This window comes from Sciurus vulgaris (assembly GCF_902686455.1).
Source record: "Sciurus vulgaris genome assembly, chromosome: 7".
NCBI lineage: Eukaryota > Metazoa > Chordata > Mammalia > Rodentia > Sciuridae > Sciurus > Sciurus vulgaris.
Genome location: NC_136467.1, coordinates 55,248,884 through 55,266,000, shown reverse-complemented (window position 1 = coordinate 55,266,000; position 17,117 = coordinate 55,248,884). Strand labels below are relative to the sequence as shown.

The following is a 17,117-nucleotide window of genomic DNA, read 5'->3' as shown; positions in this document are numbered from 1 at the left end:
ACAAGTTATTCTAAAAATAATTAAGCTTTAAATATTTGACATTTTGTTGACAAAATGACAAAATTGACAAAATGTCATTTTGCTGAAATGGAGGTTACCTTTGCTCTGGATGTGGGATTTTATTTTCGATGTCAAAGATCTGCTGTCCTTGGGAAAACCTATCATCTTTATGAATGTTAAGAATATGACCCTTGTCATGTTAAGAATTTTAAATAGGCAAATGAACTTATCATTTGAAAAGCTGGAACACGTAACTATCCCTTACTATTCATGGTGACAAATTAATTTTTGACCTGTTTCTCCTCTACGGTCAGTCACTGAAACCTTGTAGCTTTTTTCTTTGAAATATGTCCTATATCTGTACTTTCTGGTCTATTCTCATTGTGGCTACTGCCTGTATTTTTGCCATGTCATTTGGAAATAGTACAGCCTACCAATTTTTGAATTAATTGCCCTAAAACAGAACCAACCAACAAAAGCTACAGTTCAAAGTTATACAAAATTCAAATATAACAGGAGTACAGTTTATCAAATGCCTTTTCAACAATGATTGAGATAATGAATTTGTATTTTTTAAACTACAGATTGATATAGTTTTTTGCTCAGTCATTTGATCCTGGCTGTTTTGAAGTCAGGTTATATTTTTGACTGCCTTCTTGCGGTAAGTTGAGTTTGGAATGTGTGCCAAAGGCCCACATGTTGAAGGCTTGGACCCCAGCCCATGACATTATTGTGGAGAGGTAGGGCCTCAGGGAGGTTTTAGGTCTTGCAGAGTGTGTCTTTGAAGGGGATTGTGTGACCTAAGTCTCTTTCTTTCTCTTTTTTGTGATCCAACCATCAGGAGAGCAGTCTTGCTCTGTTAAACACTCCCTACCTTGCTGTGCTGCCTTGCTACAAGCTCAAAAATAATGGGGACCAACTGGTCATGGGCTGAAGCCTTCAAAACTGTGAGCCCCAGTAAACCTTTCTTCTTTATGAATTGATTATCTCAGGTATTTAGTTACAAAAATAGAAAGCTAACATACTTTTCTTTAATGATTGTTGATCCATTTAAGTTTTTTATCTCTGTGTCAATTTTGATGGCTTTTAGGAGAGGTGGCACTGTGTTCTAGGACATCCTTTCATGCTTGAGGAAAACAAAGACATATATACAAGCTCACCTGTAGTTTTTCCAGATTTTGGAGGCCCCACAATTATAATCCTAACAGGCACAGTAAGCTTAGGTTTGGGTTGGCGGATATATTTGATTGGGTTCTTCATGAATTTATCTTTAGTTTCCTTACTAGATAAAAAATAAATATACTGACGATGGATTACAGGATAAGTTGGATTCTCTGAATTTTCAACTGGCTTGAATATTTCTCCTTCATATAGCTGCAAAACAATTGGAATTGTAAGTTAGTGTTAATTTATACAGTATTTCTTCCAAATACATTTAAAAAAACAATTTGTAAAATAAGACGTGGTGGTGCACGTCTGTAATGCCAGCAATTCTCAAATTGGAGGTCACCCTCGACCATTTAACAAGACCCTATTGCATAATAAAAAATAAAAAGGCCTGGGGGATGTAGCTTAGTGGTAGAGTGCCACCGGATTCACTCCCTTGTACTACAGAAAACAAAAAACAAAAAAGAAGAAGAAGATAAAAAGAAAAAATACTAAATAACTGTAAAAAGTACAAATTATTTTATATCAGTATACAATCAATGAAATGTTTCCTAACTGGCTTTCAGTTAATGAAAATTATAGTTCTACTGTCTTTATATTGTCTTTAGTACATACTGAATGTTTTTGCCAAGGGGTGCGAGGTTGTTGCATTTCTTCACAGACTAATTTATCTCCACAAACAGATCATTCCTAAGTGGTGCTATGGATTTAATTGTCCCCTCTCCCCTATAATTCAAAGTGACCAAATTTGGAGATAGGGCATTTAAGGAGGCACTTAAGTTTAAGTGAAGTCATGGGGATAGAGCCCTAATTCGATTGAACTGATGCCCTTTTAGAAGAGGAAGACACCAGGAACACACATAAAGGAAGCTCCATGTGTGGATACTGAGAAGCCAGCCATCTGCAAGCCAAGCAGAAAGACTTCAAGGAAACCATGCCTACCAACACCTTGACCTTGGACTTCCAGCTTCCAGAACTGTGAGAAAATACTTTTTTTTGTCATTTAAGTTATCCAGTCTGTGGTGATTTGTCATGGTAGCCAGAGCAGATTAATACAAGTGGATTCCTAGGTTATTATCTTTTGGGGTATGCTGGCCTGGCAAATTCCACATTTTTTATACAGCTGAAATCCCACGCACATAAACATCAACAAGGGTCATGAAAGGGAAAAATCTCTATGAAAGGCAGACTAATGTGTGAGAATGGAATGAAGTGGGAAGAGTAGTCCCACATCTTTATACTGGTGATGATGAGGATTGGGTAATTACTTGACGATAGGTTTGAATATCTTTGTAAAAAGATATTCTGATGCTGTAAAGCATCAGATGGCCAAGTATCAGCTCTCCCTGGACTTGACAGAGTAGGTGCAAACTAGTAAGGTAATCTTAAGGTAAGGTAATTCTCCTTGAGCGCTATTCCAGGACAATTGCCACAGGTCAACAGTATTGTCAGCATCATCATTCTTGAGTTAGAGTGAAGTTCATGACTGGGAGTAAATGCTAGGGATAAGAAGAAACTCGGGGGTGGGGAGTTTCACATTTGGTAATAAAAAAGCTGAAAATTTAATGATTTAATTTCAAATTCCCAAGTGTTTTTATAGTGGGTTAAGAATATTACACATTAAAAAAAAAAAGACATAAAGACAGAATGTGACTTTCAGATGCATTTTCTAAAATTACCTTTACAGGGTCCCAATAACCAAATGAACTTATATACTTGTAGGTAAAGGTGAGCATTTTTTGGGCAAGCTGTGTCGATATTGGATAACATTTCTCAAAAATGCTCTCACGATTTTCCACCCATGGCTTCAATTTCGTATTCAGTATATATTGTACAATGTGGATTTTCCGAGCTCCATTAACATGAATCATTGGTACAAGAAACTTCTCAAATTCATCCTGATGAGAAAAATCATAAAAAGGTCAATGGCACTGAGCATTGTGGTGGTGTTAGACCCTGCTGTTTACTCATTCTGGGAGAAAACATTTTTCAGCTTCCAAGTGGTTGTGTGTTGGCAGCTAAACTTAATTTGATCCTGTGAAGCTTCCTGTTGCACTTGATTTATGGACTTGTTTTCATAATTCTTAAGTGGTACCAACACAAGGCAAATACAGCCCTAAAATAAATACTTCTTTTGAAATTTTACAGAGAAATAAGACATAAGCTAAATTGATTGTGATTCATTCTCAAATGTTACTTTTTGCATTTCAAAACAATGAAGGAAAAGTGAGAACCTGTATCATTTGTAAATTATTCATGTCTATTTCAAATTTTTCCCCCAGTTCACTTCTCAGGCGCTCGACTGCATCCATTTCCTGTTCTTCATCTTCCTCACTCATCTCTTCCTCATCTTTTGGAAACTCTTCTTCAAGGATGTTTTCAATTTCATCTTCTTCATCTTCAGGCTCTTCCTCACTAACTTCTTCATCTTCTTTAACACCACCCTGAGGAAGAAAACACTCTTACTATACATGTAAAATATGTGCCAAATAACACTGGGAAACCTTCTAGAATATTTTATAATAACTTGATATTAGTTGGTATTCTATGGCAACTTTCATCTGGTATCCAGAAATTTTATACCTTTAAGACTCCGACAACATAGAGATCCCATAAGCAAATAAAGACAAGATATTCAATATTATTTATGCCCATGGTTGTCAGAATGTTACATGTTTTTGATGATCTTTGGGAACAATATTTAATGAAGTTCAGAGTATAAAAAAAAAAAAGTACTAACTGGAACAAGATCAGTTCCCTATCTGAAAACAGGAACAGTGAAAGTAACTTCCTTACAGGGTTGTAGGAAGCATTAAATGAGTTAATACGCAGAAGGTCCTTAGAAAAGTGTGTGGTGACTGGTAAGTATGTAAAAGATAGCCATTATTGTGCTATTATAGTCATTTGGTATAAAGTACTGTCCTAATAATGTCACTATCCTTTTAGGAGACTATATCCCATTTGAGAAACACAATTAATGAAAGATTATTGAAGACCAGGGCAGGATTTGGGTACTAAGTCGTGTGTATAGACTTTAGGAGTTATGGATCCCTTAGCACAAAACCCAACCTCATATGTATCCTCCTGTGTTGCCTCTGCTTCCAAGAATACTCCCCAAGGACTCCTTGTCTCAGTTGAGGCATGGCCTTCCACTCAGAAACTGGGAAGTTATCTTGATCTTGGGAGTTATCGTGACACCTCGCTTTCTACCTCTGCCTACCCTGGTTACCAAAAACTCTACCCCTGAGTGATGTTGAACACTCTCTGTCTTCCAGTCCGGCTCCACTGTTTGCCTTCTCGTCATCTCTGCCTGCAATCTTCTAATTAGTCTGCTGTTTCCTAATCTTTCCAGATGATTGGGACTTTTTAAAAGGTGCCTAGAGCTCTGATTTCGATTGTGTTGCACAGAAGAGGATGGGAGCATAAGGACCATTCCTGCTGGGTCCAGGCTTCCCTCTTTACAAAAGGCAGCCAGACCCAGTGGTGCACACCTGTAATCCCAGCGGCTCAGGAGGCTGAGGCAGGAGGGTCCCAAGTTCATAGCCAGACTCAGCAATTTAGTGAGGACCTAAGCAACATAGTGAAAACCTGTCTCAAAAGAGTTGAAGATGTGACTCAGTGGTTGAGGGCCCCTGAGTTCAATCCCTGATACCCCATCCCCCAAAAAAGGAGCATGGCTATAGGGCAGTGTTTCTCAGTTTGAGGGTTTGAAACCATTTGGTTGGCTGTTACCTTTCCCTTATATTTTGACAATTCTCGAATCCTGAGATTTGATTTTCTAAAGATCATCAGAAGTAGGTAGGGAGTGTCCTCCCTGTAAGCTGGGAACATCTCAGTTCCCGATGATCTCGTGCTCTTCTAATGTGTGTGTGTGTGTGTGTGTGTGTGTGTGTGTGTGTGTGTTTCTAACTAAAAAGCTAGACAATTTTAAAAATAAATTCACTTTTCTTATAAAGAAATCAAATTATGTAGAAGTCTCTCTTCATATTCCCATCTGTATTTCTACCCCTTACTTGGAAATAACTTTGATTAAGAATTTAGTTAGAATCCTTTTGAATGTTTTCCCATATATATCTAGTCATATTTTATTTCAAATGTAAATAGGATCATTTTATTTTCTACATCTTGCCTTAAAAAACTTAGCAATGTATTTAAATTTTTCCATGTCAGAACATATATCTCTATTTTAACAGCCACATAGTATTTCATAATATCACAGTTTATTTAACAATTTTCTCTTCTAAAAATGTGGGTTATTTTTTCCCCCAATAGAAACGAGTTTAGAAGTCAAGTAAATATACATTAAGGTAGCCACTTTTGACTCTTGTGATATTTGGTTCTTCTTTCCTGTTTGCGGTGATGACAAATTCAGCTAACTTACTCTTCCTTTTCTCTTCTGCTTATACCTCCGTTTTAGTCATATTTTTATTCTTAATTTTATAATGCATTTTCTATGACTTTAAATACCTTCCCCAAATCTCTATTTATTTGGTCATCATTTTTAGATGTGTGTCTTGATTCCCCACAATTCAAGAGGATGTCTACTTCATCTTCTACTTCTCTGTCTTTGGTTTCCATTTTTTTGTTTCTAAATTAGTATATTTACATTTAAAAATTGAAAGCAAACCAATAGCATCATATTGATTCTGAAAATGAAGCCCAATAAACCAGACATGCTAATTTTAATTATGTATCCCTTAGTCATTACTAAAACTGAAGATAGTGACCCAGGGAATGTAATTTCTTTTTTTAAGAAACGTTCCATTCTAAGGAGAATGTTTCTAGTATCAAGGTCAAAGATTACAGTTCTTACTCAAAATCATGCCACATTTTAACTTCTCCCATGTTTGGATAATGTTTTTCTTATCTTTCTAGTCTCCCCCATATTTCTAGGGCTTTTATTTGTTTTGTGAGTAGAAGAAGCATTATCTACCATATCAATTGGCTACTTTTTGCAGTTGTAATACATGAAAGGCTAATTTTCAAAGATCTTAAATATCTGAAAGTCTTTCCATTTCATTCTCATGTTATAAATAGTTTAGTTAGGCATAAAATTCAAAGTTGTATATCACTTCAACTTAGAATGTTAAAGGTATTCCTTGTTGTCTATCATCCAATACTGTTAGTGGGAAATCTGACATAATGCTTATCCACATTCCTCTGTGGACATCTTTTTTAAATTTTAGAAATAGTAAAGGTCTTGTCTTTTATCATTGCCAATTGAAAATTTCATGAGGGTATGTCTAATACCTTTACATTTATTGTTTGTCATTCCATAAGCTCCATAAGCTCTTTGAATTTGAAGATCCATTACTGTCTTCAGTATTGGGAACTTCTCTTCTGATAGTTCTTAGAATATTTCCTCTTTTTATTTTCTGTTTCCACTCTTTTTAGAATGTGCATTGGATGTTGACCCACTTGTATTGACCCTATCTGTCTTCAGTTCTTTCTTTGATATTCTTTTATCTTGTGTTTTTTGTTCTATACTTGAGAAACTGCTTCAATTTTTCATTTTAATCTATCATTCATGTTTGTGTTAAATTATGTATTTGAGTTTTCATGAATTTTTTTGGCTCTGATTTTTCACAGCATCCTGTTTTTATTTTAAAAATGCAAGTTTTTTCTTGAGTTTTCTGAGTGAAATTGAAACTCTTCAAATGTTTAATATTTCCAGGATTATCTATTAATTCTATGACCTATTGTTCTATTTGTTTGTCTTAGTTTTCTTTCTTCTTGATAATTTTCCTCAAGAATACGGTGATATTGGTTGATTATTTTTATGAATAAAAGATTAAATTGATTAATTAAGAGCAACTGTAGTTTTCTGTATGTGAGCAAGTAAGGTTGTATTACACTTAAATTTAAGATGTGAGGATGACAAGAAGCAGGAAAGTCAGGTCCAGTTGATAAAAGGCACCAACCACTGTTATGTGGCATTTAATGTCTTCTAGACAGTTTATGTAATTCCTTTAGAAATTATTTACATTTTTTTCTTGCAGGGACCAATGTCACTGTTACATGAGGGGCTGGCAGCGGTGATCTAAACAAGTTTTCTGCAATTTACCCTCTTAGAATTTCTAGGTAATCAAATTTTTCAAATTATATGTAAATAATTAGTTTTGGTTTTACTTTTTGATATATATGTGTGTATATATATATTTATATCTATCTATATCTATCTTTATATATTATATATATATAATATATAAAAATATGTGTATATATATATATATTCCCCCCCCCCCCAGTGCTGGGGATTGAACTCAGGGTTCCACACATGCTAGGCAAGGGCTTTACCACTAAGCTATATCTCAGTCCTATATGCTATTTCTTTTATTTTTTATATTGCTTTGGTTAGTACCTTTAGTACAATGCTAATTTTTTGAAAAAGCTAACATCCCCAAAATCTTCACAGCAGATCATCTGAAAGACACAGTTTAATTTTTCCTAGTGAAAATAGATTTCATTTTTCTAAAGGTGGCAATTTGATTTCCTGTGAAAGTCCTCCGCCCCCCTCCCCCATCCCCCACCGCTTTCTAAGATCCTAGTCATTATGTTCGGAGATGTATATTCTAAATTTCTTGGTCTCAGAGAGCTGCCTCTATTATGAATAAATAGATTCATTTAACCTCTAATAGAAAACCATAAACTGGAAACAAAACGGAGTCTCTCCTCCCTCTCTCCTTTCTTCGCTCACTGTAATTCATTCAAATGTTCTAGAGAGTGATCAAAAGCAGATTTGGGAGAGTAGTCAGAACAGGACAGAAGCAAATGGCTGGGTAAGCTTTCTGATTTTGTACATTTTCCCACAGGACAGTCTCAGAATTGTGGTGGTTTAGATCACTAAAATTCTGACAGAAAGCTCATTATCTGACGAAGCAACCAGGAGAAGCAGCTACACGCAGGCCCACTGCAGAGCGAGGGTAAATCCCAGAGATGAGAGAGCCAGAGAAGGGGATGCCAAATTCAGTGTGTAAACCGTGTTCAAGCCTCAGGCTGAGCTGTGACCCAGGCACATACGCGCAGCTCGAGAACAGTATAAACTGAGCCCCTGCCCATTGAGTGCACAGTAGTTTCATGTTTAATCTTACCATCTTGTTTCCCTGCTAAAGTATTCAGTTCTCTTTGGAGGCATATAACCAAATCCAGAATCCCCACATATGATATTTACAATTGTATAATATAATCTAAAATTACTCAAAATGTTAGGTCGAATTTGAGTAGCTGCATGGGAGGGAGAAGGACAACTAGTAACCCACTGCGACCGCGGGGCGGCGGGGGGCATCCAGCTAGGGCGCCGAAGAACAATCAGTCGCCAACAGACAAACCTTAGTGGTTTCTTGCTACTGCCCGCCAGTCAATCAACGGAGTCCCCCTGCCAACCCCAGGGGTACACTCCACCCTCAAGCCTTCCCCCACCTATTCCGGCCTATAACCACCGTGGGCAGCCAGGGCCACGTGGGATTTTCTCTGGCTCTCCACCCTGACCTGTACCCGGAGGGTTGGAAATTTCACCCAAAAGCCAAAATCCAATAAAGCTTGCTTCGGCCGCTTTTGTCCCGCTTCAGTTTGGCCACCCGCCCTCGAGCTCACACAAAATAGGAAGGATCACAAAAGTGTGACTCATTCTCATGAATAAAGATAATAAGCAAATATCCATTCCAGGTGTTAGAATTGCCAAAGAAGAACTTTAACGCAGTTATTATCATTATAATCGATGAGGAAAAGGAAGATACTCTTGTAATCAATTAAAAGATTGGAACTCTCAGAAGAGAAATAGGAACTATAAAAATAAGCCAAGTGAAAATTCAAAAACATATTTTTGGTTGTATATGGACATAATACCTTTATTTTATTTATTTTCATGTGGTGCTGAGGATCAAACCCAGTGCCTCACACATGCTTGGCAACCGTTCTACCCCAGTCCCTAAGTGGAAGTTTTATAACCAAAAAATTAAAACATTTGAAATTAAAAATAATTATTGGGTGGGCTGACCCAATTATTGGGTAGAATAGAGAGGACAGAGGAATAATAGGTGGATTTGAAGATAGATCAACAGAAATTGTCCAACTTAAATAAAAGAGACAAAAGAGATTTTCAAAATGGTCAGAGTCCCAAGGACATGTGGAACAATAGTGTGAGTCTAACCAATTTTATAACTGAACTTTCAGGAGAAGACAAACAACAAATGAGGCAGAAAAAAAAAAAAAAATCTGAAGAAATAATGTCCAAATTTTCCCCAAATTTAGTGAGAGATATAAATTCACAGATTAAAAAGTTTAGTAAATCCCAAACTAAGTAAATTTTAAAAACCTATATATAGGCATATCATAATCAAACTGTTAAAAAATCAAAAATACAGAGAAAATCTTGAAAGTGGTCAGAAAAAACAACGCAGAGAACAATAGTTCAGATGGTCACATTCTTCTCATCCTTCTGATTTCTATAATACAAGAGGAATGAACAAAGAACATCAGAAATGGAAAATAACTGGGTAAATGTAAAAGTGAATTTATTTTTCTTAATTAAAATAACATGACTATTTAAAACAAAAACTGTAAATTTTCTTGTCTGGTTTAATGAATACAGTTGTAAAACACATGCCAGCTGGGGCATGAGAGATGTTGGCAGGTTGGGAGTGCCCAGTGAACTAGACAGTAACCAGGTTTCTACAATATCACGTGGGATAGTACTGACTCAAGAAGACTGTGGGAAACTAGGGATATGTATGCAAGGCTAGGGCAACCACAAAAAGTAAAGCGCAGAGGTAGAAGTAAGAAGCAAGTAGATAATTAAAATGTTTTCTAAAATGTATTTGAATAATCCAAAGAAAGCTGGAAAGAGCAAAAAGGAAAGAGAAAATAGAGGGGCACTGGGCGCAGTGGCACAGGCCTGTCATCCCAGCTACTCAGGAGGCTGAGGTAGGAGGATCAAGTTCAAGGACAGCCTGGGCAACTTAGCAAGGCCCTGCCTCACAATAAAATAAAAAAAGAACTGGGGATGTAGCTCTACGCTAGAGTACCTGCCTAGCATGCGTGAGGTCCTGGGCTCAGTCCCCAGTACCAAAACCAAAAACAAGGAAAACAGAGGGGCTAAACTGAAAACAAGAGTCACCATCTCAGAGAAACACAGGACTGGATTGGAGATAAAGTGTGTGACCACTTCCTGTCAGTGTGGAAGGTAGGGGAAGGCTGTTTCTGGGCAGACAGTGGTGTAGGCGAGTGATAGCGACTAAGCCAGAATGCTTGTTGTTAGAAAGGAGAGGGGAGAGGAAGGCACGAAGACATAGAATAAAAGAACGAGTCCTGGGGCTTCCCTGGTACAGGAGCACATTATTTGGATCACCATATTCCCTTATGACACTGTTGAGAGAATGAGGTTGCCTCTGATTCTGGATTTTGAGGTACTATTCTGAACCACATGGTTTCCAATGTTTTGAATCACAATCTCCAGCCTGTATATCCCTGCAAGCCTTTGTTTGTTGAGTCATTCTAAAATGTCCTCTGAACTTCGGCCTTTGGGCCTAAACACTGCCTCCTCCCCAGAAGGTGTCAGGGATGGTCTTGGCCTGGTACTTGGTCCTGGGCATTGTTTCAAGCTCTTCTGGGCCCTGACTTTGGCTTTCCCTCAGTGCTAGCTAGGATATGCATCTCTGTTAACTGTGAATCCAGGGGGAGTCTCACGGTTTTGCTTACTTGCTCCCTGGTCCTTATTCTTCCTGGCTTTCTCCTTCTGGTGGCTACTCAACGCCTGATAGAAGGGACCCAGGCACCAGAGCCAGTGGACAAGAGAGCAGAGACTGGAGAGAGTAATAGAGAAGAAAGGCTAGGGGTTGGCTTACGGAACATTCTTTAGTTACATTCTGAGACTGAAGGTCCACGAGATGGCGATATTTTCCTACAAAATTAATGCCTGCAGTCACTTTGGGATGTGGATGTGGTTTCTACCATTAAAAATGTTCTATGTACGGCTAAAAAGTCAGATGTAAAGGCAAAGGTTTTGGTTTAGGGCAAGAGGACAAACCTGAGAAGGGCTTTGTCTGTATGTGATCCCCCAGTTAGATTTAAAAAGGTGACTCATGGAGCTGTATATTCTGCAGTTCAAACAGGAGAGAAAGGCTAAAACACCCCTCCCCTCCCTGCCTCTGTTCAAGACAGCAAGCTCCAGAGTATATCTGGAATCAGGATGGGTTCCATTTAAAACATCATACTATTCTAATGTTAACAAATGAAAAATCATAAGTTAAGAACGTGTCAAATTTATCCTGAAGACTAATTCTTAAGAAAAAAGATTTAACTAAAGAGTAGCAAAGAAGGGAAATTAAAGTATTATTAATCAGGGCAGCTGAAAATTATTAACTTTTCCCATTTTACAATGCAAGTCCTAGGCTTAAAGAGGTTAAGTAACTTGCTTAGTGTTATACTACTGCAACAAAACAACAACAAATTGAGAGCCTACATGTTGCTACTGGAGAGCCAGCAGGGAACAGTCAGTAGGTCCAGTTTAGGTCTGCTCGGCTCTGAAGTCTAGGCTCTTCCAGTAATTCGTTGCTGAGACGTTTCAAGTGATTCTTCAGGGGACCACTGGGATTCCCAGAGCCTCATGTGGTTAACCCTTCTTGGTTCCAGGTTAGGATGTCTGTCTTCTTTACTGGAAATGTTAACGTGACACCTCAGACTGGGCAGGCTTTCAGAATATGTTTCATGAGGGTATGGGCACTGGAAGGAGGCCAGAGATTTCTGTAAATTTTGTTCATGACTTTCTTGTCATAGTCTGAAGCAGCATCAGGCACAAAACTCAATTAACGTTTGCTAATGGAAGGAAGGAAGGCAGACAGGCGGGCAGGCCAAGGCAAATAATGAAAAAGGGGCTTCTGGTTCTTAGACTGTGCCTTCTCTCCTGCAGACTAATGGCCTGGTATGTACTTGATTGTGAGCACTTTGTTTTGGCCGAACAGCTGTTGTGTGGGCTTCTCTTCTGCAGTGTGTCGTGCCCACAGTTACAGTGCCTGGCATCTTCAAATCCAGCATATTAACACCAGGGCCACGTGCGGCTGCCCTTCCAGCAAGTCACACTTTCTGTTATCCCTCTTTTCTCCTTCCCCTGTTTTGCTGCAAATTTTTATGTAGATGGAAATCAGATTATAGGAGGGTCAGTCTTGAAAAGATGTTACAAGAGTGTCTCAAACCAGAAGGAAAAGGAAGGCCGGTGCTGTCCTATCATTTGCCTTGGTCACAGGGGTGACTTGGAACTGATTGTGTAAATATGAGCCTCCGTTCTTTCATAAAACAGCCTGTCTAGTTTCAGCTGCTCTTGACTTCTATATCCTTGAGTTGCTCAATTCTGGCATTCTGGACACTAAATCAACTTGGGAATATCTGCTTTATAAATAAAACAAATTCATGACCTTTGAGCTTTAACCTTTAAAAAAAAAAATCAATAGATGGACTAAAAAAGACGTGCTAAGCATCCTGCTCAGGTGTCTGACTTTAGGGGTTCACAGGCTTACCCTCATTCCATTCTGTGTCCTAAGATAATCAACATTTTGGAAGCAGCTCAACTTTATAGGCTCTGTACATACTCATTCCCAACCCCAGCCAGTCTCCCTGTGGCGTTGGCTGGAAGTGTGAAATGCGAAGATGAAAATCCACAAGAAGCATAGTTCAAAGCACTACTACATCTAGAATCAGGTTATTGACACATTTTTAGAGATTTGCTTTTTAAGAAGTATTCATTTTTTTCTGATTAAAAATATAATAAAAGGTCATTGTAAATAGTTGTGGTATTTAAAAAAGAAGAAATAGAAACGACAAATAGAAAATAAAAATGATGTGTAATTTTACTAATCCTATCTAAACTCTGTATATCTCCTTTAAGACTTTTTCATTGCATCTTTTTATTGAACACTGTTGAGATAATGGGTGATGGATGTCCTGCTTTTTTCTTTTTTTAAAGTCAATTTAATTTACTTACCTCTGCTCTCTTTCTTTTTTCTTTCTCTGCGATAAGCTCAGCCCTTCTTTTGGCAATCATATCATCCTATTAAAGAAATATTTAAAACTTTAAATAGATAAATGATAATACCTGTAAGTGTTAGTTTTTTTTTTTTTTTTTTCCCGAGGTTGGGATAATATTTGGGTGGAAGGATGGGAATTTTCTAGGAAAGCATGTAATGCTGATAATTGTATCATTTTTGTGCTTCTGGGTCCTGGGTTGGCCATTCCTCCAGAGGAAGACAGCACTTTGAGTTAGTCACTCTTTCCTCAAATTTAAGAACTCCTTTCCAAAATTTATTATGCATTTATTTATTTATTAAAATCTTTTTTATTTTTACAGACTACCTTTTGATTTGTTGTACACAAATAGGGTACAACTTTTCATTTCTATGGTTGTACACAATGTAGGTTCACACCATTCATGTAATCATAAATATACATAGGGTAATACTGTCTCATTCTACTATCTTTCCATTCCCCACCCCCTCCCACCCCATTTTCCTCTATACCATCCAAAATTCCTTCATTCTTCTCTCCATCACCCCACCCCCCTGCTAACCCCCCTCATTATATATCGTCATGCACTTATCAGAGAAAACATTCAGACTTTGGTTTTTTGGGGCTTGGCCTATTTCACTTAGCATGATATTTTCCAACTTCATCTATTTACCAGCAAATGCCATAATTTTATTCTTCTTTATGGCCAAGTAATATTCCATTGTGTATTATGCATTTTTTTTTTTTTTTTGATGACAGTAAATTTTGTACATGGCAAAATAGAGATATACTTGTAGGTAATTTGTGGAAATGTTTGGTAATTGTCTGTCCTCAATATCATGTCCTAAAAAATACTTAAAAATACAGTTGTACATGAGGAAAGTATTTGTATTCTGGAGATGGCCACAGGGGTTTTTTCTAGGGCCCTCTAAATCTAATGCAATGGCTTCTCTCATATGTCCCCAAGGTTTGCATGAAAACTAATTAGTTTCCTTCTGGTTCAGGGGCTAGTTGACTTAGGACTCTTTAAACTGGAGTCTCTTTAAATACTGAATACTTATTCATGTCCTGAATCTACTTTTCCTCTGCTCCCTTCACTCAAATAAGTAATCAATGAAGTTTAACTAATCATTATATATCTGTCAGTCACCAGCACTGTCTTAAGCACTATATTATATACTTTCATTTTTCTGCTCTAAATATATCAACACAGTATTATCCCATTCTAAGGTGCGTTAACAGAAATCCAGGGGGTTTAACTCATATAACATCACCAAGCATGTGTGAGGTTGTTTAAGAAACTTTCAGATAAGGAATGGAGAAGCATAAGGTGTGGTAGCTGCTGAAGAGAAGGGTCTAGCACTTGTTCCAGCCGAGAAAACCCGGATGAGTGTTTAGAACAAGAGTGGAAGTTCAGGCCTTGACAAGGTGACTTGGTCAAAATACAGTTTTAGGAAAAGTAGTCTGGAAGTAGCTGGAAGGATGGCCTCAGGGGTACAGAAATGAAGTCAGAAAGGATGGATGATTCAGAGGTCATGGTAGGAGTGCTGGTGTGAACCAGGAAGGATCTGAACCAGGGGAGAGTGAGGGGACGCGAAAAGGAAGGAGCAAATGCAGGCGGGTATGAAGCAGCTCCTGAAATCTGTTTTCCTGCCCCAAGTCCCTAAAGTTTTCAGAGCATGTGACGTCTAGGTTGCTGCTGAATCTGGAAGAGGGAAACCTTGGAATGTCACTACTTTCTTTTGCCTTGGAGAGAAGCATTAGTGATCATCAAAAATGCCTCGAATAATTCTAAATTATTATTATAAAGAATCTTAATATTTAATGAAAATGTTTTCATGTTTACTGTGGTAATTAAAACCAGAAAACTACATTTTTGTGAGGACCACTTTATAATTTACATCGATGCTCAATATTTTATAAGATAGTTATACTTTGTAAGACTTATACCCACGCATTTGTAATGGCTACATACTCTGATTTTTGTCTTTATGTCTTTGATGAGCTTTTTCCTTTCCAATTTCTTCTTCTGTTTCTGCTTCCACTTTTCAACTCTGGAGGGAAGGAGGCGATCAAAAATATCTTGATCATCAACTTGTATAAAAACAGCAGCATCTGGGAAAAATCCATGCTCCCCCAGAAACAGGGCCTCTTCAGGATACCGTGGGAAACCATCCAGTATAAAACCTGTGGAACTAGGTGGAAATTTTCATACTTAACTTTATTGGCTTAGAATATTATATTATAGATTTTTACATATATCTATTATAAATTGTTAATTTCTATATATTATAAATTTTAAAATGTATTGGATAAATCTCAACTTTTAATATTTTTACTTGTAAACATGGTACTTATTCAAAATATATAAAATTGTATTAGAATAATAATATTTTCTGCTTATATTTATGATACAAAATTATATTCAATCAGTTTGCCGACAATTACTGTTAATTAGAAACTTACTAAAAGTTGTAAGAAAATCATAGGAAAAGATAAGTTCTCTTCCTGGGAGGAGCACCCAGGCTAATAAACATGCCACCTTTATAGAAGGAACATACTTGGCTGTACCATTAGTGGAAACCCTCAACATTGATAGTACTTCTTCTTCTTTTTTTTTTTTTTTAATTTTATTGTAAACAAATGGGATACATGTTGTTTCTCTGTTTGTACATGGCATAAAGGCATACCATTTGTGTAATCATAAATTTACATAGAGTAATGTTGTTTGATTCATTCTGTTATTTTTTCCCTTCCCCCCACCCCTCCCACCCCTCTTTTCCTTCTATACAGAGCTTCCTTCCTCCACACTTGCCCCCCTCCCTAACCCTAACTCTAACCCTAACACTAACCCTTCCCTCCCCCCATTATGAATCATCATCCACTTATTAGCGATATCATTCCTCCTTTGGCTTTTTGAGATTGGCTTATCTCACTTAGCATGATATTCTCCAATTTCATCCATTTGCCTGCAAATGCCATAATTTTATCATTCTTTATGGCTGAGTAATATTCCATTGTATATATATACCACAGCTTCTTTATCCACTCATCAATTGAAGGGCATCTAGGTTGGTTCCACAGTCTGGCTATTGTGAATTGAGCAGCTATGAACATTGATGTGGCTGTATCTCTGTAGTATGCTGATTTTAAGTCCTTTGGGTATAGGCCAAGGAGTGGGATAGCTGGGTCAAATGGTGGTTCCATTCCAAGTTTTCTAAGGAATCTCCTCACTGCTTTCCAGAGTGGCTGCACTAATTTGCAGTCCCACCAGCAATGTATGAGTGTACCTTTCTCCCCACATCCTCGCCAACACCTGTTGTTTCTCGTATTCTTGATAATCGCCATTCTAATTGGGGTGAGATGGAATCTTAGGGTGGTTTTGATTTGCATTTCTCTTATTACTAGAGATGTTGAGCATTTTTCCATATGTTTGTTGATTGCTTGTAGATCGTCTTCTGTGAAGTGTCTATTCATTTCCTTAGCCCATTTGTCGACTGGATTATTTGAATTCTTGGAGTAGAGTTTTTTGAGTTCTTTATAGATTCTGGAGATTAGTGCTCTATCTGAAGTATGATTGGCAAAGATATTCTCCCATTCTGTAGGCTCTTTCTTCGCATTGCTGATAGTTTCCTTTGCTGAGAGAAAGCTTTTTAGTTTGAATCTATCCCAGTGGTTGATTCTAGCTTTTATTTCTTGTGCTATGGGAGTCCTGTTAAGGAAGTCTGGTCCTAGACCAACAAGGTGAAGATTTGGACCTACTTTTTCTTCTATAATCTGCAGGGTCTCTGGTCTGATTCCGAGGTCCTTAATCCATTTTGAGTTTAGTTTCGTGCATGGTGAGAGATATGGGTTTAGTTTCATTCTGTTGCATATGGATTTCCAATTCTCCCAGCACCATTTGTTGAAGAGGCTATCTTTTCTCCATTGCATATTTTTGGCCCCTTTGTCTAGTA

The 17,117-nt window shown here is 37.6% G+C and overlaps 1 protein-coding gene across 1 annotated transcript in view; it reads right to left on the bottom strand.

Moving 5' to 3' along the window:
- AK9 (adenylate kinase 9) overlaps window positions 1–17,117 on the bottom strand; it is a 204,826-nt gene that overhangs the window by 23,471 nt on the left and 164,238 nt on the right. Inside the window, 5 exon segments of the mRNA XM_079147365.1 lie at window positions 1,161–1,374; window positions 2,847–3,065; window positions 3,402–3,611; window positions 13,142–13,207; window positions 15,137–15,356. Of these exon segments, the coding sequence (XP_079003491.1) occupies window positions 1,161–1,374; window positions 2,847–3,065; window positions 3,402–3,611; window positions 13,142–13,207; window positions 15,137–15,356 (929 nt within the window).